Consider the following 24,951-nt stretch of genomic DNA (forward strand, 5'->3'; position numbering starts at 1 on the left):
GCACCTTGAGATATAATTTCTAAGGTCTCAGTATAGTTACAACGGCTATCCTTCCCTTCAAACCGAAACGCATTACTGCTTCACGACAGAAATAGACAGGGAGGTGGTACCTACCCGTGCGGACTCACAAGAGGTCCTACCACCAGTAATAACGCAAATTATAATTTTGCGGGTTTCATTTTTATTACACGATGTTATTCCTTCACCGTGGAAGTCAATCGTGAACATTTACATATGTTCACCTTTTTTGTTTGTTTCTTTTCGTGTAGATGAACTGGATGTAGTCGAGGATAAGTTAAATGAATATTCTATTCTAAATGAGTATAATACACTTTTATTGCTTATCTTACAATTGAGTATATGTTTTTTAATTCTCAAGCCCTGACGTAAAACGTCTGTATTCATTTTTTGTGCTTTTTTTCCTACCCAAGCTGGTATAAACCTATAGCGGTTGGTATACATAATATATTTAGAAGCTAGGCCAGCGTAACCGAGCGAGTAGGTGAGCTCACGGGGCTCTAACCTGAGGACGTTGCTAACACTGGCCCTAGCAAGAGCAGTGCTTTTCAGAATCTACCACGCGATCGGAATCGTGACCCACTGAGAAGATCCGGCGAGAAAATCAGTATTTGTGTTTTTTTTGTGCTATCATTTCAGAGTAATTCACGCCGCGACTTCTCCAAACGAAGCATAGATGGCGTCACTACTAGTAAGTAGACAACGCAATAACTATAATAAAATACTCACTTCTTGATGTTGCAAGTTTTCGTTTTTCTATTTGTGCACACACAACCAGAACGACGCTTGTGTCTTGCTCTCTAAAGCTCTGTGAATGTAACGAGTAATTATCATCCAAGGGAGTTGCGTTCCGCGGATTTATTTACAATTTAAAATTGACAAATTATCTTTGTTCGACTATACTAAAAATGCTAAACTTAAATTTTTAGGTCTAATTTAAATTAATTATTAATGAGTGATTTTTATATGCGTTTTTCTTTTTCCTGAGAAAGTAGTCGATCAAACGATTATCCCAACCGATGCTTAGTGTAATATTGATGCACATGAATAACAGCAAATTCGTCTACTATTTGAGGTATCTTTTTGAAACTCGTTTGACGAAGAACTTGTCATAGGATGAAACGGATTCTGGATGTTTATAATTGTTCCAGGTTGATAACTGGTTGATAGCTGGTTGATAACTGTAGATGTCTGTATGCTTAAATTACAAACATGCTTATACAACATCTTACACATGTGTATGACCGCATAGAATACGCATGATTTATAATAACGTCCAATTTCTTTCTAAATTATTCTATCTAAATTTTGTAGTGTTTTATATTTGACAAGATTACATACTGCACTAAACAATATGCCCTAAGATCGGTTAGATAAAAGTTAGAGCGACGAAAGACAGAATATTTTATAGAAAAAGAAAGTGAGAATATTTTCTACTCAAAACGGATGAAGTATTGAAATGATGATATTGTAATATTTGAAATGTTCAAATAACAATGCTCTCACATTTTGTCCTATAATTGTCAATTCGACCGATTCCACTGGAATAGAGCGAAATATCACCACAGCAGCACTGCCCGGTGATCCCACTGCCAGTTCTGTAATAAATAATACAATTTATACCAACGCAAATACGTTTTTTTTGTTTTTTATGGTTTAGATGGGTAGACGAGCTCACAGCCCACCTGGTGTTAAGTGGTTACTGGAGCCCATAGACATCTACAACGTAAATGCGCCACCCCCCTTGAGATATAAGTTCTAAGGTCTCAAGTATAGTTACAACGGCCGCCCCACCCTTCAAACCAAAACGCCTTACTGCTTCACGCCTGAAATAGGTAGGGTGGTGGTACCTACCCGTGCGGCCTCACAAGAGGTCCTACCACCAGTAAATAAGAGGTCCTACCACCAGTAAACAGTAAATAGTTTTAACCAATTTATAGAAATCAAAATCTTTAAGACTACTTCATTTACCGATTGTCGCGTATCGCATCTCGTCATAATCCAATTTATTTTCAGTTTTCTGAAAAAGTACTGCCAGAACCTTCGACGAAGCGGATGCTTTCGCTCAGGAATCATCGGCGATTGACAGCGCCATTGTTATTTTACATTTCTTTTGGATTGTTTTTTTTACAGTTTATTTTACTATGTAATTGTTTGATAATGTGTGTGTTGTGGCGCGTTTTTTTTGTTGACGTATTTATGATTATGAACCGAAAGAGAATCCTAAGCACACGGCGAATGCTGCCACCCACCTTGTGACATGACTTCAGTCTCAAATGTATAACAGCTGATCTACTCTTCAAGACGGAACACATGGCTGTGTCACAGCAGAAATAGACATGGGGATGCTACCTACCCGAGAGAGTTCACTAAACAAGGATCAGCCTGAAGCAAGCTGAAGTCAGTTCCCAATAATATCTGTAAACGCTCTGTGAATGGACACAACGAGGGTAGGTTGCTAGTGTTGGGATGGGAGAAGGGGACGATCTTAAAAAAATCCTCAGAACATTAGACAAAACTTCCTTTTTATTTATGGCTCGAGACTCTTCTTATGGGTCATAATCAAATGTGAGTTTCAAAAGTTGAAAATAAAAAAATTACGCTTTTTGTACAAAAAATCAACATTTATTACGAAAAATAACACAAAGATCACAGTATGATTAAATTCAGAGATCAAAACCTTATTATTTTCTATGAAATTGGTCATATTTTTCCTTTTAAGTGTCCACCGAAAAGATGAAAAGATCAACAGAAAAGATAAAACTACAGTTTAAATCAATAATGATAGTTCCAAATCTTTATAAACTTACACATGATAACAATTGCAGTGTACTTGAAGGTTTAAAACTAGAAACAAAATAGCTTATAAAATATTTCTTGATTAAAAAAATAAAACAACAATGACCAGGGAAGTGACTTCTTTTCTGTTACCATAAAACAAATATTTAAAAATTAAAATCAGTGGCAATAGGCATTCATAATAGTATATGTATTAAAATATAGAATCTTCATCTTCACTGATGGAGAAGGGAATTTTCTTCCTCGTTTGTATAAGAAATATTTCTGATTCATCAGAATCAGAAATTAACCTCAATCTTTTCGTAGGACGAATAGGCGTGCTTTGGAAAATTTCTTCTTCTGGGGTTATGAGATCAGATCTAAAAGATTCTGTTGTAGCTTGAGAAAACGATAAACTCCTTGGAGACAAAGTACCTTCATGAGACATAGAATTTGGAGAACTCAATACAGACCTCTCGTGTTGAACTGTAATCTGTCCGATTTCAAAATGTGGACAAATCATGGATGCTGGGCAAGATAGACAACTCAATCTTCTAGCGTGTAAAATGTTTGGCTCATTTCGACTCCAGGAGAGTTGATGTATCTTCAAAGTCCCTTTGAAAGCTTTTACAGGGCTCTCATCCATAATTTCTTGAATGTCTTGAATGTTGGGGTCACCGATACCATAAATCTCTATACCTCTACAATTTTCCTTTAAGCAAGTCATAAGACTATCATAATTGGACACGTCTTTGCCCAATGCAACTGAATTATCACACAATCTCTTTACGCAAGCACCTACGCCATCAGGGGCTCCTTTACCATGGCCTTTCTCACTGTAATGCCATATAATATTGTTGACATTATTCAATTCTTTGCCCAAAAAATTTGCAATCAAATAAAACATTGACTTATTTCTGTACTGGGTAGTTGGACCGTCGCTCAGTATATGTAAATCTGTTAAATTGGGACTTATTTCTCTGATTCTATAAATAATAGGTCTAAGATGAGCACATATCATTACGGGATCATGGCGTAAGTTTTCTGAGATAGTGCACATAGGTGTTGTATTAAAAGTACTATGTAGAGACCCTAAATTATTGCTGTAGTATACACACGTGTGAAGCGATAATTGAGGCTTAGACCCACCAAAATGAGCTGATTGGACTTCAGAACTATATTTACAATTATAGTTTTCTGAAAAATCTATATGTAACAAAGCTTCTGTTTGAGATAATTGTTGTTTAATAGTTTGAACTGTCTTAATCTGATGAATTAAATTAGCCATATGCTGCATATACACTGGTAAGTTTAAGTTAAACAATTGAACAAGTGATTTTTTTGTAGTTTTTACTGTTTCTTTAACGCATTTTTTTACATCGTTTCTCCTTTCCTTTTATAATTATACCAACATTTTTAATAACCCATCTATCATAAGTGATAAAATCGTCTCCATTAAAATCATTAAATGCAATTTTCTTGTTTTGGCAGTCTTTGCATCTTCGTTCTAAGCAATGTCGATTCAGCTTATTATTACAACACATTGCTTTAGACACATCAGAAGCTGATCCGTAAGATATAATTAATTGTGCTTTATAAAGTGATCGAACTATGTAATCGCTATTTTCGTGTAATGCACAAAGACATGTATTTCTCGTTGATGCTTTCGGAAACAGAATCCAAAATGGACGGTATCTTCGAAATGTTTGGTATGAGATTTTCATGCCTGTTTCATTTTGAAAAACTTTATGCAAATTTAAGAGTGTATCATTCAATAAACGTATCTGGCGTTTGCTCTTCTTTCTGGTAATAGTTTCGTTTTTGCCCGCAGTTAGTCTGCTATACTCATCTTGTACTAAAAAATCATGAACAGCTTGTCTCACATCTCTCTTTAAGGCCTTTTTGCTAGAACCAGGCGTATTTATTAGTTTGTGTTTCTTTGCTTTCAGCCTTTTTATACGCATTCTGTATCTTTTAATGATTTTTCGCATTTCTAAAACTTTTATCTTCAAAGCCTCATTTTCTGTTTTCCTCTCTCTCTTGTTACGAGCAGCAATTACTCTTCCCAGTTCAACACGTGAAAATGATGAAGAAGGACTTATTGGCGGAGTATTATCTTCCAGTAGAACATTTGCAGCTTTTTGCATTTTTAATAATTCACGTCGTTTCTTTGATTTTTCCCGCCACATTTTTCTTATTTGACGCTGTTGTCTTGGAGTATATTGATCAATACTTTTAATTTCACCTTTTTCTTTCTTTTTATAATACCTTTCCCTGTCTTTTCTTCTTATTTCTTCTTTAGCAATTTCATTCAGTTTTTTTCGTGCTCGACGCATGCTCATTTTTTTTTGTTCACGTCGTCGAGCCATTTTATCTTCATCACTTAACTGGAGATTAGATTTATATGTTTGCGGCATCGTTTCCTGAAAATAAAGCAACATTCCACATATACGCACAAAGCTAGAGACTAAAAGACAAAGTATTGTTAGATTCGTCGCTCAAATTAACCAGCAAACAAGAGAAAGCAGTCCGTGTGATAATGGAATAATGGTACATTGTCACAAAATCTTTTTATCCCGAGGGTATTTGTAGAATCTTCTTTGAATGACTATGTCAAAGTAAGCACAACCTCTCTACTTGCATACACCATAAAACCTGAGCAAAACTACTACTTGGGTTTCATTTCCTTAACTTTATCAATTTGGCGGTACATAAATAGTTTATACACCATATACCTATTATAAGTTTAAAAAATAGTGATATAATATTTACATGTTTATTAAAGCACCAAGCAACACCAAAAGTATTAATTTAATTCAAAATGTTCATCTTAAAAGTATCAAATACTAATAGGACTCAATTCCGTGGACGCTTACCCTTCGGTGGGCATAGAGTCCACTGAAAAGATTGTCTACGGAAGAGAAAATATAGAAATTTTACCTTCCAATAAAATTTGTATTATGTTTCCTAAGACGTCCGAAGTCCATTATGAGAGTACATCGTATGATTTCCACTGCAGGTCGCTAAATTTGACTACTTCCGTTTCCTAAGTCCCATCTACAGCGCCCTCTATAACGTCTGGAACCGAACCAACAAGCAAAGACAAGCCGCCATATTTGTCATTGTTCGGCTCATAATGATGGATGTAGCCCCAGGAAGACATTATCTGGACTTCGGACGTCTTAGGAAACATAATACAAATTTTATTGGAAGGTAAAATTTCTATATTATGTGTTCCGTTTGACGTCCGAAGTCCATTATGAGAGACTGTTTGTTATCTCCTGGTGGCTTGTATTTGAAATAAAATAAGATTTATTTAAAAAGCAACAATGTGACTTATTGTGTTTAATTACGCAAAGCTTAAATTAAGCACGTAATTTAAATTAATTGAAGGTAACCGTATAATATTACCCACTGAATTCAAATCGACCTAATAAGATTTAGGACGAAAATACTGAGAAAGATTTCTCAGAATTTATATCAGTGTTTGATGCATTAATAATAAGTTTTTGATAGAACTTTCTAAAAGTATGTCAGTTATCTTTAGCTGAAATATCATTAATTTGGTAATTTCCTACCCAGTTTAAAGTTTTCACCACCGCTCTACAGCTTCCAACTGAGGCCTGAATACCTGAGTCTCCTAAAAGACTTTTTACCCAACTACTAATCCTCGCTGCAGTAGCTGGCTTAGTGGAGCCTTTAGTTGCTAAGAATAGATTAAATATTCCCACTGGTTTGCTGTGTCATATTCACTAGATTGCGTAGCCAGTATACTGCATCGATGATCAATTGGTCAGGAGCAGCCACGAATGTCCAACTGGACTGTTGGTGTGAAGATCAATTAGTTTTCGACCCAAATATCAGTAATTTAGAAGGTGCAGGCTTTGTCAAGGAAATAGATTTCAGTATGTTTCACTGTCGGGCTCGAAGCTATTTTTTATATCCGATAGAGTTTCACAAACGGACGCTATATAACAGACTTATAAACTAGAATGGTCCGGTAGGAGAGACCATGAGATAAATACAGATAACAGAGAAATCTAGCTACATTTTCTAATTCGGGTACACGAGAATTAATACATTTTCTTGACAAAACCTTACCCCTTATTCCAAATAGGGGCGTATGTTCTTATCGTAGACTCTCTCCTGCCAATGTCCATGTCCCTGTCAGCGTGTCCCACCCAAAATGAACCAAGCTTCCAGGTGTAGATTGCTGACAGCCTGGCGGTAGCATTGTCAGTGTCCACCAGACTGATGTTCAGATCTCTGAGCTTCTTGAGTCGCTTGAGGGCAGGTGATTTCAGGTCTGGCCTCCACAGGGGCTTCTTGCACTTGGGTACCACTAGTATGTACCGACCTGAGGTTGAGTTGAGGTGGTCCAGCACTCTGGATATCAGACCGAGCGGCGGAAACGGCCATGCTAGTCAGTAATGCCAAGATCTGCTGAACGCGTTGTAGAGGCAGGCGTTCGAGTTTTGCTTTGATGGGTGGACGAGCTCACAGCTCACCTGGTATTAAGTGGTCACTGGAGCCCATAGACGTCAAGAACGTAAATGCGCCACCCACCTTGAGATATAAGATCTAAGGTCTCAAGTATAGTTACAACGGCTGCCCCACCCTTCAAACCGAGACGCACCACTGCTTCAGGGCAAAATACCTACTCGCGCGGACTCACAAGAGGTAAACAGTTTTTTTTTTTTTTTTTTTATCCATGAGCGGTCCGAGACGCGAACAAGTTCCCCACAGGCTGAATAGCCTAGTAGTTGCTTTTTCTGTGAGATACCACTCCAAGCCGCCGCGATTGCGTAAGAGGTGATCGGCTTCAGTATTGTACAGTCCCGGTAGGTGGTGAGGGAGAAGTACAACTTTGAGGTGGACCAAGTTAAGCAATTTTCCAGTCAGATCTAGCAATTATCGTGACCGGGTTCCTCCCTCGTTCTTTATGTAGGAAAATTCTGTTCTGTTGTTTACAAGGGCTCCCCACTGAATGTCCGACGCGTCGGTGATGACGTGGTTCGTGGCCATTCTCTGTGGATGAATTGGTGTGCTCTGACTGACTTTCTCTAACCACCAATCCAGCTCTGTACGTACCTCGTCCGAATACTGCTTTGGTAAATGAGGATACCTCCTGAGCTTGTTGCTGTGGTACTGCAAGGACTCGGCAAAGCAACTTTCCCCGGTGGGTGATGAAAGTCGCAAAGTTGAGATATCCTAAGAGGCTTTGCGCCTGCTTTAGGTTCCAACCGCCGGCAGTAAGTCGCACGAGCAAATTCTTGGGCAGGGACTTTGTCTTGGATTTGGTGTCCCATACGATTCCCAGAAAGTCTATCAAGCTCGTCAGTGTCATAACCGGTTGCTTAGATGGGTGGACGAGTTTACAGCTTACCTGGTGTTAAGTGGTTACTGGAGGCCATAGACATCTACAGCGTAAATGCCGCCACCCACCTTGAGATATGAGTTCTAAGGTTTCAGTATAGTTACTTGAGATTTCAACAAGCATACGGCCCACCTGAAGGTGAATAGTTACAGTCGCCGATGGACTTCAGCAACGCCAGGGGCAGAGCCAAGCCGCTGCCTACTGCTTAATTCTCTCCACAAGCCTCGTTTGAAGAAGGACATGTCATAGCGCTCGGGAAACACCGCGGAGGGAGCTCATTCCATAGCCAGCTGGTACGTGGCAAAAAAGACCTCTGGAAACGCACTGTCAATGAACGCAGCGGTTCCAGATAATATGGATAAGCTTTGCTCCGATGGCGGGAGATGTTCTGCCCTGGTGTACAAGCACATAACCACTAGTCGCAGACCCTTCTGGCGAAGTATTTCGGCTATTTAGTTTGTCACTGAAGCAAAAATCCGCGGTGGTGCAGCTAAGCCGAATGGCAGACATATCATCTGAAGTAGACGACCCTGATAACTGATCCCGAGAAACGTCATTGATAGATGATAATAGGCCTGGCTCATATCCAATTTGACATTCCAATCTGTTATAAAACTTAGGAACTCGATGGTGGAAAAGGTGAAAAAGACTGTTTCATGTACTTGTTCAATGCCTTGAGGTTGAAAATTGTTCGATTTTTTATTGGTCTTGGGAAGTATGAAAAGAAGAAATCTGAAAGATGGTGTCGGGGGTGCGGGTTCTAAAGCTCTATTGAATTAAATTTTGGATTTTGATTGACATAAAGTTATTATTAATTTCAATATTACGTTTGGTGGATCGAGTCCAGGTGTTTCGATATAGCCTTAGACATCCGCCTGAAAATGCTGTTGAGTAATTTATTTTTATTTCCTGATTTTCGTTCCACTTTGTACTTGTTCCCCCCTCCCCGTTTTTCTTGCTGAGGAATTATTTGGATAGCATCGCTCACAATATCTGTTTTCGGCCTCTTTAGATGTATTGGAATGTGGCCTACCTCGACATGGCTTTGCATTGGCAGTACAAGCCGAGGGTTCCGGCGATGCGGGCCGGATGCGAGTAGCAGACGGTGCCGCTTTTGTAATTTATCAATACCACCAATTTTCTGTATATATGCCAATAATAAGTTGGGGTTAAACATAATCACAAGAAGAAGATATTTTCTCTATATCTTCCCTGATATATCTATCCTTTAATTTCTTTATGAGGTATCTACGACGCTATCGTATAACCTCGGCTCGCTTAACGAAAATTATTTGAAGGATATCGTTAGAAACTTTTATAGGCGAAATCGTTACCGAATAGCGGTTTAAACTTTTCGTAAAAGGCGGAAGTATTAAGCTGAACATTCTCTGAATTTGACCCGTCGGCAAGGTTTTGTATGGCAGCATAACGCATTCGTTCTGTGCCAAAAGAGCATTAGATAACGCAGGAAAACATTTTTTTTTTTGAACCTCCGAATACTGCACCGCGTTCCAAGTCGGCTAGTCAAATCTTTGCATATCTGGTTCTTTTATAGAAATGCTCAAATTTCAAAACCTACCCGCTTCTGGTAACGGACGGTCTGGTGGCAGACGTAAAAACTATTCGTCGTTGTCTAATTTCGATTGGAAGTTGAAACCAGATAAGACATTATTATTATAAGATGTTGGTATTTGTAAGTATAAAGGCGGGACCACTGGTGCACGACCAGCAATAGCATGATTCGAAGTTAAAATAATATTCACATGACTCACCCATTATTGCGACAGTAAGTCAAACCTTTTATTCAGATCTCGCGACCAGTCACTTTTTCGAAGTTTTCTTGCTGGTCCCTAGTCTTTATTTTCCGACGAACCCGAAGAAATATCCGAAGAAATCGAAGAACTATCCTCACTTAAATTTTACTTTGAAAGGCGCGATAACCTCGTCACTCATTGTAGAGCCTTGGAGGTTTCACGAAACGGAAGATAATCATAACACTTGTTTGAAACAAACTTTCTACTTCAAATCTCGAAAGTTGCTTATAACATTTTAAATTACTAACTTCTTAAAATATTAACGACCGCACGTGGGAAAAAACGACGCAACAATGACAAATATGGCGGCTTGTCTTTGCTTGTTGGTTCGGTTCCAGACGTTATAGAGGGCGCTGTAGATGGGACTTAGGAAACGGAAGTAGTCAAATTTAGCGACCTGCAGTGGAAATCATACGATGTACTCTCATAATGGACTTCGGACGTCAAACGGAACACATAATAGGTTATATATAGCGATGCAAAATAAAAAAAATTGAGGTTAGTAAAAAACTCACGTGCATTTTATTAATGGCCGACGATATCTCACTAGGATATATAACGCAACTATTTTTTATGAAAATACTTACCAAAATATCAATGTAACAGAAAAGTCACAACGATCTTTGACGTAAATTATCGACAAACATTTATTTTAATAAAACTTTGTTTTATTTTTACGCAGCGCACATGCACCGCACTGACATAAAAGTTTTAACTGACAGCTAAAAAGTGTTGCCAACACAAATAAATAAAGCGAAGATGCGTTTCGATTATTCAGTATCGAATACGTATTTTAATGAGACCACGGAAGGAGTCGGATCTAATGATAACAATAGGTTTATGTGTGATAGTACTTCTATTTAAATTGATAATTTTTTACAATATCGTTAATTAATGATAATAAGATATAAGTAAGGTAAGTAATAAAAAATAATACAAATTTTTCGGTAAATGTATTTTTAATTCGTTCATAAACATATGAACGTCAACTGGAAACGGTCCACGGAAGGGTACATAACTGATGCATTTCTTATCTTTTCTTCTAAACGATTAACAAAAATAGAGCCATTTTAAAGTAAATCACTAAAATGTTTGTTTAGTTACATTTTCTGGTAAAAATAATAGCCTAATACACAATATTTTTAATATTTTGATGAAAAGCACAATTTTTTTGGATGTTCTGTTTATGACCCTTATACGAATAACTCTGCCAATGTCAGGTAGATAGAATATCAGTGATATAGATAGTTGATAGAAGAATGAGATAAGCAAGTTACTGTTTCTTGGGATCTAATTATATTAATTTACCTGTAGATCTATTGTCGTCTATATCCACTAATGGCTGAAGACTAAATCCGAATTGCTTGAATTCTGATAATTGTATCCTTTGAGTCTCCATGAAAGCCGAAAGCATCATTTCAAAATTCGAACCTTTTTCAGCCAGTAATTTCGTTTTAACCTCGTACCCTGATAAAATGTACAAAGCGCCTAAACCTTGATCTTCGTAAGGCGCTCCAATTATCAATTCTGTAACGAATAATCATAATTGAAAAATACACGGTATGTGTTTTTTTTTTTATTGCTTGGATGGATGGACGAGCTCACAGCCCACCTGATGTTAAGTGGTTACTGGAGCCCATAGACATCTACGACGTAAATGCGCCACCCACCTTGAGATATAAGTTCTAAGGTCTCAGTATAGTTACAACGGCTGCCCCACCCTTCAAACCGAAACGCATTACTGCTTCACGGCGGAAATAGGCGGGGTTGTGGTACCTACCCGTGCGGACTCCCAAGAGGTCCTACCACCAGTAATACTATGTACACCAGTAATAATATTCTAATACTATATCATTAAAATATAAAGAAAATACAAACAGTAGACAAGCTACGTCTGTATTTTTAAGAAGAGTTATAAAAATGGAAAGGCAACATCTAAACTGGAGTAATACAAACAAAAACAATTCCTCAGAACAGCAGTTTTTTGAATTATTTTCTTTCTCTGTGTGTTTATTTGTTCGCGTACATTTCCGAACTTAATTAACGTGTTTTCATGCAAATTTTACATGTAGACTAATTTTGTTAGGACATCGACTCATCATTGTTTTATTAACTTCGGATTTAAAAAAAAAAGTGTATTTAATTTTTCTGAATCTTTCTTTGCCACTGTTAGACCTTAGAATTTACATAGCAAACACAGTCATAACACTGTCTGTGTGTTATGTTTTCATGCCCAAGCCACTGAACCAGTTTATAGAGGCGGCGAGGAAATAGTTTCGGCAAAGAATATAGATACATTTTAAACAACTTCTGAGCACATGTTTTCCCACGCCACATACATAATATATGTATAGGTCTTGCAGACAAAGCGGCGTATTGATATATATGTGGGTAATCGAATACAAGACACATAATATAATGTGTTATTATAGAATAATTCACTGTTTATGCTCCTCTGCATGTCATTAGGTCGAGATCTGAATTTTGGCCACAACTCTGTGAATAGTCCTTCTAATACTTTACGAAAGGATTTACCATATAAAAGGGACATAATGCTGGATGCTGAATGTGACAGAAAGTGATTGAGAAAATTACCAGGAATTCCATCGCCATCGAGATCTTGAGCGATCAATGAACTTCCGAAACGGGCGCCTTCCTTAACGCCCACAATAGTTCTCGCGTTGTGATTTTTATTGGATTTTAATATCTGTAAACAATATACATACTAAATTAAAATATAACTAGAAAGGACTCTCTATTTACTAAAGCCAGGGAAAAAGAGAAGTCGAATTTAATATTAGCCTTACGTACTATCTGAAATCAAAGGATGAATATAAATTGGCACCGGACTATACCAAGGATATACAAATGCTGCATACGCTGAATGTTCTACCAGGGTATCTCATGTTAACAAGAACGGGAATTTAGCAGAACGATATAAACATTCACACATTTTCACAAGAGCATCTCCTGAGAATAATTACTTCCAACCATTCATTATTAGATCCGATAGCTGGAGCTGCAATGGGATTCTAGGTTTTATTCAATATATATATTGAAAGCAAGTTAACTTGTGCCTGGCTCCCTGGTAGTATCTAAAATGTTTACGATGATTCAAACATTCATAAATCATAGAGCGACAGCTGTGCTAAAATGGATTTTGCGCTTAAATGTCCTGCACTCATAAAACAATATTACGCCATCACTTTTAGTCAACGCCACCTTTTATATTTTCTTAACTTACCCGTAGTAACAGTCTCTCCTCAATTGCCTTCTCTTTCCCCGATTCTTACTGCCTGTATTATCCTACTGATATTTTCCGGTTACCCGGATGAGTAGGTATTAGCATTATGGGTATTTCTGACGTGTGTACGAGCTTTCCCATCGTAAAGGCAGCATAGCCAAATGACAATCAATGATATTCCTACCACATCGTGGTTTGTTAACTTTAATTGGCTCTTGTAATTACTAGGTGGATTACAAGCTTGTTATAGAAAAAAAAGGGAAATTCTCACCGAATGACCTCCGATGTATATATAAACAGCGCCTAAGTCATACGCATGTCTGCCGCGAAAATATCCCGGCGCTGATACCAGAAGGTCCGCGATCCCATCGACATTTAGGTCAGCAGTAGACATCACGTATCCAAACATAGTACCGACTGAAGTGTCCTCCACCAAATGTTCCTCAGTTTTTTCGTTTACTATTAGTTTATTCTGTTTCCCTAAATTTGGGTACTGCATAAACATTACCTGCAAATTGTAAACGAATTACAATTTAAAAAGCAACTTAAAGTACTTTGATTTTAAATCTAATTTCTATCACCCAGTTTTTAAGCTATTGCATAGCTTTTATCGCGGGCTTTGAGCGCGGCGACCGAATCAAGAGATTCCGTAACGAACGTAAATGAAACCTAACACCCCCACTCCGCCTACCATGTAGCTCGCGTTCAACACATTCACACGTTGCGCTTGTGTAGTGTTTGTGAATAAACGCGCGGCGTGACGTCGCACTGCATGCGCAACATGAAAAGTCTGCCCATCTCTCTCTCGCGCGGTCTAGTTTATGAGTGTGAAGCGGACAGTTAATGTTTTGCTTTTGTTAATATTTATAAAATTAAATATAGCGTGGTCTTATTTTATTATTATTATTTTAATATTAAATTATTATTGTTTAGTTAGTATTGCCCAAGTTGATAAAAAATGCTATGCAATAGCTTTACCGCGGCAGTCCCCGAGTGCCATACGTGTTTTTTTTATTCACTCGCTTTTTTGTTTCAAGTCATTGACACTTAAATGAAAAGGCGCCCGGTGTAAGCGTATGTAAAAATTCAAAGCTTGGAAAAATGGACTCAGTCCACAAATGAGTAGCAATATAAATAGTGTGTATTTTTTACAAATATTCATAATTACTGGTTACCGCCGTACTTCTTAACTTTGTCGCGAAGAAATCAGACCTATTTCGTGGGACAACCGCTCTAATAAAATTGAGATTTCGGCCTGATTTGTCAAGATAGGCCGTCTTCATGTTATGGTACCCATTTATTCAGAATACTTAGCATCAGGTTGGCCATGATCTAATCTAACAATCTGGAGTAACAAAAAAATATTTTCCTTTATCAAGATTAAAATAACAAAGCCAATCAATAACCTGTCCTTTCAAATCATTGTTCTTCATACTGACTGCTTCAAAAACTGTGCTGTTGTCAAAAAAGTTTCCAGACGCTAGGCCATATCCTGGAAAATATATTAATAGCATTACAACGTCAGATAAAATTAACATATCGAGCATTTAAAAGCTTGCAGCGGCAAAATAAAGCTGGTCGATTAATTTCATCAATTACCTACTACTTATTGAAAAGTTTTTGCCCTAAATAAAATAAAAAATACAGACTATCCGTATTCAATCAGATCAAGTGAATTTCAAATATTATTCACGTCTTATTCTTTAACACGTCCACCCCCTTAAAGCTAACAAAGAACATTTTTGATTATTAACACAAATTCGTTTCTTAAAGTTAGTTTAGTGCTAAATTTATATATTTATATTTATATAAGGTAAGGATCTTGCCTCCTTATGCATATACATACAGATATATGTAAATATTATGTACTTTATCTGACGTAAACAGCTATTTCAATTTCTGCTCAACTTACCTATATTACTATTCTTCTTAAATTTTAAATTGAAATCCTCGGTCATCTTATTTTTAATAAATTCAACATTATCTGTTACATTATCTAACGATGAATATTGTATGTCCCCAATATAAGTAGACTTTGAGATGATTAATAATCTATTAGCTTCGTCGATTAAAATATTCGATCCCAAGCCGCCATAAATCTCGCCTGAAATATGAAAAAAAAAGAATAAGTTGTATATTATCGTTATATTGCAATTTAATTCATAATAAAATTGAATAAAACTCATAAAAAATCAGCACAACAAACTTTAAATTTACCCAAGTATAGAATTTACAGGTTGTCAGCATTTTCTAAATATACAATGGTTTAGAATTTTATCAACCCTGTGTTTGTTATAGAATCACCTATTGCAATGCTCTGATGGATAATGTTCATATTATAAAGAATAATATTACAATGAAATAGATGTTGTTAAGCTGATAGTCTTCATAAATATGCGTAGAGAATTTCCATGATCATTTAGTACAATATTTTTTTTTTTTTTTAATTATAGTTTTGTATAAAAAATAGTGATATTTACAACAATTAAAACTACTTTTAGGGTGTAATTTCGCTCCTTTTTTTTTTTTTGGTTTGTGACGTATCGATTATTTTACAGTTTTCGTGGTAAATAAAGACTAATGTAATATTTATCTCTAAAGTAGTTAATCTAACGTATATTTGTTTGTGCTGCTTTTAAAGCCACAGATTCGCGTATGGAAAAACCGACCAAATTTATTTGTATTTAGATTTAGTAATTTTTTTCCTCTCTAAGTACCGGTTATTTTTGTAAATACTTTGACATTGGCAAAATCAATGCCAAAGGCGTCGGAGCCAAATTCTTTATGAAAAAAAAAAACGCTAACTTACTCTTTTCACCTGGGAGTTCGATCCTACTCCGGGAAGCAAGGAAGTATGTCATCGCAAGAATATTTTATAGCATTTTAAGCATATTTTAAGCTATCATTGGACTCGATCGTTGATTGGCAGACAACTCTAAATACTCTTTAGCTTTACTTCAACTTTTAGTTAGTTAGGCTTACGACTCGGGAGGACAATAGAAAATACATTTTTTCCACGCCCGACCGAAATACTAGGACCTCAGAGTTAAGCTTTTAATGAAGACGTTGCAACATCAGAGACGTACAAAATTTGTACCGCAATACAGATATAGCTAAATGAACATAACCAATGGCTAAAAATCAATTAAGTTCGATTGCTAATTTGCTAAAAAAAAAACTTGCCTTTTTGTTCAGATCCGTCCAGGTATTTTTCAAACGAGCCCCGTATTTGATGTGCTGACCCGTCGTAAACAAAGCAAGATCCATAAGCACTTTTGCTCTCACTTCCGAATTCAAATTTAATTAGTGGTGCACACGTCTTAAACAAGAGAACAACCATGTCTATCTAACTACATTTGCCACTTAATTGTGAAGGAAAAATATGAAATTCTATTGCATGACATTCGTTCTCATTTTCATCTCGTTTTCAATGACTTTTCTTTGTCAATAGCTAAAGAACTCACGGTGACTTTAACACAAGGTGAGCGTTGGATGACTGTCGGAGCTTATAGACACCATAACGCGAATAGCGCCACTCACCTTCAGAGATAAGGTTGAAATTACCCCAACTATCGAGTGGAAATGAATATTTGAACGGACTTAAAATACGCCCTTTAAAGGTGATTGCACAAGTTTATATTTTTTTGAGTTAGATATTTATTGTACGATGATATTCCTTCATCGTTGGAGTGCTTTGTGTGAACATGTGCATGATACGTTTTACCTAAGAGATATGTATGTATGTTTCTTACTGGTGGTAGGACCTCTTGTGAGTCCGCGCGGGTGGGTACCACCACCCTGCCTATTTCTGCCGTGAAGCAGTAATGCGTTTCGGTTTGAAGGGTGGGGCAGCCGTTGTAACTATACTTGAGACCTTAGAACTTCTCAAGGAGGGTGGCGCATTTACGTTGTGGATGTCTATGGGCTCCAGTAACCACATAGCACCAGGTGGACTGTGAGCTCGTTCAACCATATAAGCAAAAAAAACATTGTAAATGTAGGCAGGTACCTTCATATATTTACATATCTCTGCCGTGAAGCAGTGATGCGTTTTGGTTTGAGGGCCGGGGCAGCATTTGTAACTATACTGGGACCTTATCTCAAGGTGGGTGGCGCATTTACATTGTAAATGTCTTTGTCTATGGGCTCCAGTAACCACTAAATACCAGGTGGGCTCGTCCAGCCATCTAAGCAATAAAAAATAAAAATAAACTTATGATTACGACAATTACGACACGACTTTAAGCGTTGATGATGACTTGATTGGCAAGAGCTGGATGAAAGAAGTCCAAGATCGCGCTCAGTAGCATGCTATTGATGTGATGTGACTTGATCGCGGTTAATCAAATCAAAACCAATGGTGTATACCAATTGGCCTCTATTAAAATGGAAATGTGGTCCAAATATGTGTTCAGTTATAGACAACCATTTCCTCGGCAGCATTTTCATATCTATCAGTTTTAGTAACTTTAAATTAGGTGTTCTGAATAGATCACGCATCATTTGATGCATCTGCGTCTACGTAGAAACTGGCTCTCTATGTTTTTCAACTGAAGACATGCTACTTCAGTCGCGTTCCTTTTTTCCCCTTTTTGGAATTAATTTAGTTGCTTGAACGATCGCGTTACGTTTGTTTGCTCTTTGGTTGGGTCTATTTGGAATTTAGCAGTTTCATGCAAATTAAATTTAATTCTCCCCTGTTATTTTAGATAGTTAAAACAATAAAGAACCAACCACAAATAAGTCCGAAGTTGCAGCGATCGTCATGCCTAAATAAAAATTTTCACCGGGTTCTCCAGCTGAAACAAATTATTAAAATAGCTTTTATCACTGTTTTGTAACTTCAATTATATTGATTTCCGCAACACATATGCAGCTATTGGGAAATGTCCACCAAATACCTGTGTTGCTTCCTGTTTCCACAAGTAATCGAGTAATATGTAGATTTGGTTTATTACGACTACAAGATGCTAAGATGTTGTATTTCATAGATCACTGTATGGGAAGCTTATCATGTTGCAGATTGTCTTATTATCAGTACAAATTCTCCAATACCACCAACACCAGTTGTCTTGTTGGCCTATTTCGGTTTATGAATATTTATTACAGCTCATTCACTCGTTTACTCATCTATCGTTCCCTTTAGATCTTTTTTCGGGCCGGAAGACCAACCTCCTCCGAGGCTACCGTGCCTAAGGCGCACGCTGGCTGTTTGTGAATCGGTGGTCGAAGATGTTAAACACTGGAACCGAATAGGTTAGAGGCCCACTCACTAAACTTCGCCCACAGAGTTTCTTGTCGGATCTTCTCAGTGGATCGCGTTTCCGATCCAGTGGTAGATTCTGCGAAGCACTGCTCTTGCTAGGGCCAGTGTTAGCAACACTCCCGGTTTAAGCCCCGTGAGCTCTACTAGTTCATCTAGAATAACCCATCGAAGTTACTAGAATAGGTAGGAAAAAAAACCAAACAACTTCCCTGCACTCCCTCCCGATCCCCGCTCTAGACAAAACCCGAGCTAGTTAGGGGGGTACCCTCTGTGCTTAAAAGCATGAATATCAAAAATATGCATTTGGTTTCTCAATATTATCCCACGTTCGAGACAAAGCACATTTTCTCGCCTTTTTTTTATTGCCCTTGTAGGCAGACGAGCATATGGCCCACCTGATGGTGAGTGGTTACCGTCACCCATAGACTTCAGCAATGCCAGGGGCAGAGCCAAGCCGCTGCCTTTTAGCGTAACATGATGAAATACGTACATACCTAATTTGTAATTACTTAAGCCTTCCACGTCAATGTCAACTGGGTTACAAGTGCTGGTTTTGTTGCTCATTATTTCGGATAGTTCACATAGAAATACTTTTCCTGTACGATCGTGATTTGGTGCGCCGATCACTAAAAATAAACAATGAATTTTCACAAATAAATTTTGCCCTTCGCACGTTTCTGGGTGGTTACATTATCGATACCGTACCGTTTATACCGTTATGATGGGTACCGTTTATACCGTAGCGGTACCCATCATAGAATTACACAAGATATTTGACAGATGCCTAAACCTCGCTAACGATATTTTCAAGATAAGCTTCCATATATACAATTTCTGAACAACAACATTCAGACCATCGTTCTACCGAGCAATATCACCCGCTCAATGAAAAATCTTCCTTTTTTCGTTACTCCCAAAAGTACCATTGCAACTAGCAGCTATAAAAAAAAATTCTCAAGTCGTAATATTTCACTAACACCTTCAACAAAGTGGAAAAAAGACAACGTGCGGGATTAATATGCTCGTTTTTTTTATTGCTCTAGATCCATACCTAAGCTTGCACCGCACTTACTACTAACCCGAGCCTATAGATATCACAAAGGTATGCCGCTTTCATCTGGTCCGCACCCTTGTCTTCTCCATTGCTCTATATAGTGCAGAGACGTGGACACTCAAAGCCGCAGATAGGCAGAGAATCGACGCTTTTGAGATGTGGTGCTGGCGACGTATGCTACGAATACCATGGACGGCCCGCCGCACCAACATATCTATTCTCAGGCAGTTAAAAATAGAAAAGATTCAACGTCTATCCACAATCTGCCTACAAAGAATATTGCAGTATTTTGGTCATGTTGCACGTAGGGATACCAGCAATTTGGAACGCCTTGTGGTGACCGGTAAAATAGAGTGAAAAAGGCCTAGGGGTAGAGGTCCCAAACGATGGTCGGACCAAATAGCGGAGGAACTGGGGATACCTATCAGCGACGCAATCCACCGGGCTGCAGGGCGGGATCGATGGAGACAGTTGGTTGACGAAATCGGACGGAGTCACGATCCTCAGCAGTGAGGAACCGATCGAAGAGAGAGATGCCGCTTTCAGACATAGAATCAAATTCTCAACTTTATTGCGTAAGGGTCATCAAACCCTTCGGACCAGGTTGCGTGACTACTTGACATTAAAAATAAGCACATTAATGCCTGACCTTGTCCGCTCTAAATACCATCAGTAATTACGCAAAAGCATTCTCTTTTTTACTCGATATTATTTTTGAATTTTAGAAATTGATTTTAACACGTGTTAGGTTAACGTTTCTTTAGAAAAATGGTACATGTCTGCAAGATTGGATGACTCGATCCAAACAATGCCATGTCTGATATCTAAATCACGAGGATTCCGTGCCATAGTACTGAAAGGCGGCAAGAAGATCATTCTCAAGCTTCATATTAAGGAGAAAGAATTACTTTAGGAAAGTAATTGCAGTCACGTATGTACCAATAAAAAAAAAATGTTACCTATTTTTCCGTCACGTCCCTTTTGCAATGCAATCGAGAATCCAAAATCTGAGTGATTGGTGGTTACAACCGGTCTTATTACACCCATCGAAGGTTCGTGACAAAACATTCTTGAGCATATGACGGTATGTAGAAGAGAGCATATTAAATACAGTGATGTTCTTAGGCCTGTAAAACAAATTATATTTATAAAGCTGTCATCATAATATATTTCATTATAACATGCTCATGTTTTTAATACATTTGGAGCCTATTGGTAACGGGGCATATAGTAAGTATGCACTAATGGGTACGATCGGCATCATGCAGGCTTCATCATCATCATCAAAGCAAAAACATCTGTAAATCGACTTTAATGTGAGTACGTTACTGTTTTCGTGTTCACGGGGATCTGTTCCGTAAAAGCATTAATTAATTAAATTAATTACCGATATCATGCAATTTGATAATTGAATATTTTTTGCCACGTACCACCCGGCATTCGAGTAACCTCTATTTTTTTTTATTGCTTAGGTGGGTGGACGAGCTCACAGCCCACCTGATGTTAAGTGGTTACTGGAGCCCATGGACATCTACGACGTAAATGCGCCACCCACCTTGAGATATAAGTTCTAAGATCTCAGTATAGTTACAACGGCTCTCCTCTACGGTGCTCTCCGAGCGCTGTGACATATCCTTCTCCAAACAAGGCTTGTGGAGAGTACTTAACGGTAAGCAGCGGCATGGCTCTGTCCTCTGGCATTGCTGAAGTCCATGAGCGACGGTAACCACTCACCATCAGGTGGGCCGTATGCTAATCTGCCTACAAGGGCAGTAAAAAAAAAATTTTTATTTACAAATTATATTTAAAATGGAACTTACCAAACATTTTCGTGTGAATTGTAAATTAATATAAAAACTCATTTATTTTACTGTAGAATAACCACGCGCGCTACCTTTACGAACATGTTGATCAATGTATTAGGATCAAGCAGGAAAAATGAAAATAAACCACAGAAAAATGAACAATACAAAATGCGTTCACAGCATAAGGAAACATAATAATAACAACAAAAGGAAGGTTTTTATAATTGTATGTATTTTAATTTGTTGTAAATTCGATGAATATTTGGAACAAAATTTTCTAATTTTTAAATTTAACAATTCTCTATATAGAATTTCGGAAATCGTTTTAAAAAAAAAGCAAATGTTCATATTCTAATTCTCCAAGTTACAAATGTAATTACACATACAATTACAATTGTGTCCTATCTTAGGTTTTAGCTGTACAATGTTATAACAAATCAAAGTTTTTTTTTTTATTGCTTAGATGGATGGACGAGCTCACAGCCCACCTGATGTTAAGTAGTTACTGGAGCCCATAGACATCTACAACGTAAACGCGCCACCCACCTTGAGATATAAGTTCCGAGATCTCAGTATAGTTATAACGGCTACCCCACCCTTCGAACCGAAACGCATTACTGCTTCACGGCGGAAATAGGCGGAGTGGTGGTACCTACCCGTGCGGATTCCCAAGAGGTCCTACCACCAGTAAATGCAAGTCGCAATAGAATACGACGGTAGTTATTATTGACAACACCCATATTCCTTCAAAAGCATAAATACCGCGTTTTAATTGATGTTATTACCGTTACCGCTAATAGAACAACGATAGAACAACGATTCATCCCATATAACACATCCCATGTCCGATTCTGAACTTTGTTAGGGAAATGAGGGTGGATGTATTAAAAAAAAACTAATCAAGTCCATAAAACTTAGTAACTCTTAATTATCTTTGTATTACTTAGAACCGTGAACGATCCCACAATCCTGGTGTTAAGTGGTTACTAGAGCCCATAGGCTTGAAGTCGTCGTGGCCTAAAGGATAAAACGTCCAGCGCATTCGTATGTAGCGATGCACCGGTGTTCGAATCCCGCAGGCGGGTACCAATTTTTCTAATGAAATACGTACTCAACAAATGTTCACGATTGACTTCCACGGTGAAGGAATAACATCGCGTAATAAAAATCAAACCCGCAAAATCATAATTTGCGTAATCACTGGTGGTAGGACCTCTTGGGAGTCCGCACGGGTAGGTATCACCACTCCGCCTATTTCCGCCGTGAAGCAGTAATGCGTTTCGGTTCGAAGGGTGGGGTAGCCGTTTTAACTATACTGAGATCTCAGAACTTATATCTCAAGGTGGGTGGCGCGTTTACTTTGTAAATGTCTATGGGCTCCAGTAACCACTTAACATCAGATGGGCTGTGAGCTCGTCTATCCATCTAAGCAATAAAAAAAAACTTGAATAAATGTAAAGATGTTTTTTTTTTTTCGGTACTTGGGCCGAACTTCCTACGATGTCCCCGCGCCTAAGGGGGCGCGCGGTGTATGTAAGAATCGATGATCTGCAGATTTTGAGAGCAGACCGCGGGCCCAAGGATATTTTAGGGTCCTACCGGTCACCCAACTTGGGACATGAGTTTTGTGTCTCAGTTCTATTGCACAAAAGCTACCTCGCCCTTCAAGCTGGAAAGCAAATGGAGCCGGGCTGGTGGCACGCAAATGCCCGGAGCTGGCAGATAGTTTTGATGATGATTAATATCAAGCAATGTAACTATACTGAGACCTTAGAACTTATATCACAAGGTGGGTGTCGCATTTACGTTGTAGGTACCACCACCCTGCCTATTTCTGCCGTGAAGCAGTAATGCGTTTCGGTTTGAAGGGTGAGGCAGCCGTTGTAACTATATATGAGACCTTAGAACTTGTATCTCAAGGTGGGTGGCGCATTTACGTTGTGGATGTCTATGGGCTCCAGTAACCACTTAACACCAGGTGGGCTGTGAGCTCGTCCACTCAACTAAGCAATAAAAAAATAATAATAAAATATTACTATGGGCTCCAATAACCACTTAACACCAGGTGAGCTGTGAGCTCGTCCACCCACCTAAGCAATAAAAAACAAAACAAAAAAATCCAAGATAGACTAGTAGTTGTATTTCAATTCATTGTAACAGCTCTTCAAAACGAAGCCAGGTAATCAAGTTGATGACACTAAAAAAATAACACTAAATAATCCCATTTTCTATATAATTATGAACCTGTTAAAACTTAGTCAATACTGACACATTTTGTAGAAGGATAAATTTGTAAATGTTTATATTTAGATATAGATGTATAGCACCTATGATTCTATATATACATCCTGTTGACAACTTATTAATAAGTTATTGTATTATAATAGGTATGTTTGTATTAACCAGTCATACATTTCATACGATATTGCAGTCACAATGAAACTCAGTGAGTAAAGACATAATATGTAATTAAATTAAAAATAATTTAGATGATACAAATATTTCAATTTAAATGTTTTCTCTCGTAATCTTTATTATATATTTTTCAGTAATATTTTTGTTTCTGCTGAAGCAATCATTTATATATACCTTGGCAGTCTACAACACGTTAGCCTGTAAAAAGATTGTGTCGCCTGGGGAGCAATCGAATGTAACTTATTTCGGGTTTGATATCGCTTACGTTGCTACAACAAGAAGGTAAGAATTTTACTTATTATATATGCTTTAAATACTGATTATTATTATTGAAATATATAGTTTATTGCATTTAATTATGCATTTTTTTTGTTTATTGCGTAGATGGGTGGACGAGCTGACAGCCTACCTGATGTTAAGTGGTTACTGGATCCCATAGACATCTACAATGTAAATGCGCCACCCACCTCGAGATATAAGTTCTAAGGTCTCAGTATAGTTGCAACGGCTACCCCACCCTTCAAACCGAAACGCATTACTGTTTCACGGCAGAAATAGGCGAGGTTGTGGTACCTACCCGTGCGGACTCACAAGAGGTCCTACCATCAGCGAATTTAATTGATTGCGCAACTTCTAAACGAGTTAATGAACAAATAACATAACGAATGGAAATAATTAAATGTAATTTGTGACGGAATTATTCTAAACTTTCTTTGTGATTCCGATTGAAGTTAATACTTGATTATTATCAAAAAGTTTAAAACGATTTCTGAATTCAACTTTTTTTTAATTTATTTATGTACACCCAGAAAAGAAGACATAGTACAGAGTAATAGGAAAATTATGTACAAAGGCAATTTTTATATTTTGGAAATGCTTTACATTTAATTTTGCTGCTTTCAGTTTAATAGTTACCGCTCCGATAGCAGATAATATAGGGCAAGTTTACGTTTGCCAAATCGACAACTTACACTGCAAGCCAATTGAAAGGAATATCATAAGAGGTACTTTTTTTGTTGATTTGATACGCCAAGTAACCAACAGTACACTTGATTGCAGATAAACGTCGCTTATGGATACTAGCAATGCGAGAGGCACAGCTAAATTGCTGCCTACTCTAGTTTAGCCCTAAAACCTAGTTTAAAAGAATATATTATTATGCCAACTCTTAAGGAACGCT

At 37.7% G+C, this 24,951-nt stretch overlaps 3 protein-coding genes across 3 annotated transcripts in view; 1 reads left to right on the forward strand and 2 right to left on the reverse strand.

The window, feature by feature from the left end:
• LOC114248858 (integrin alpha-IIb) overlaps positions 1-21,501 on the reverse strand; it is a 35,773-nt gene extending 14,272 nt beyond the window's left edge. Inside the window, exons 1-12 of the mRNA XM_028182279.2 lie at positions 21,372-21,501; positions 20,511-20,678; positions 18,992-19,123; positions 17,966-18,030; positions 16,415-16,550; positions 15,144-15,335; positions 14,638-14,723; positions 13,503-13,739; positions 12,583-12,694; positions 11,296-11,514; positions 1,525-1,616; positions 748-826 (exon numbers count right to left, since the gene is read on the reverse strand). Of these exons, the coding sequence (XP_028038080.2) occupies positions 748-826; positions 1,525-1,616; positions 11,296-11,514; positions 12,583-12,694; positions 13,503-13,739; positions 14,638-14,723; positions 15,144-15,335; positions 16,415-16,550; positions 17,966-18,030; positions 18,992-19,123; positions 20,511-20,678; positions 21,372-21,378 (1,525 nt within the window). The 5' untranslated portion in view covers positions 21,379-21,501. The remainder of the gene's footprint in view (positions 1-747; positions 827-1,524; positions 1,617-11,295; positions 11,515-12,582; positions 12,695-13,502; positions 13,740-14,637; positions 14,724-15,143; positions 15,336-16,414; positions 16,551-17,965; positions 18,031-18,991; positions 19,124-20,510; positions 20,679-21,371) is intronic.
• On the reverse strand, positions 2,923-11,278 carry LOC149502132 (uncharacterized). Its single transcript, XM_089730136.1, is given in 3 exon segments — positions 2,923-4,171; positions 4,173-5,219; positions 10,575-11,278. Coding segments are annotated over 2 exon segments (2,202 nt in total). The 5' UTR covers positions 5,214-5,219; positions 10,575-11,278; the 3' UTR covers positions 2,923-3,010.
• A 2,219-nt stretch (positions 21,502-23,720) lies between the features above and the next one.
• LOC114248876 (integrin alpha-PS4) overlaps positions 23,721-24,951 on the forward strand; it is a 35,861-nt gene continuing 34,630 nt past the window's right edge. Inside the window, exons 1-3 of the mRNA XM_028182305.2 lie at positions 23,721-23,802; positions 23,906-24,053; positions 24,675-24,775. Coding sequence (XP_028038106.2) covers positions 23,793-23,802; positions 23,906-24,053; positions 24,675-24,775 — 259 coding nt within the window. The 5' untranslated portion in view covers positions 23,721-23,792. The remainder of the gene's footprint in view (positions 23,803-23,905; positions 24,054-24,674; positions 24,776-24,951) is intronic.

The sequence above is a fragment of the Bombyx mandarina genome, chromosome 10 (assembly GCF_030267445.1).
Source record: "Bombyx mandarina strain Sakado chromosome 10, ASM3026744v2".
NCBI lineage: Eukaryota > Metazoa > Arthropoda > Insecta > Lepidoptera > Bombycidae > Bombyx > Bombyx mandarina.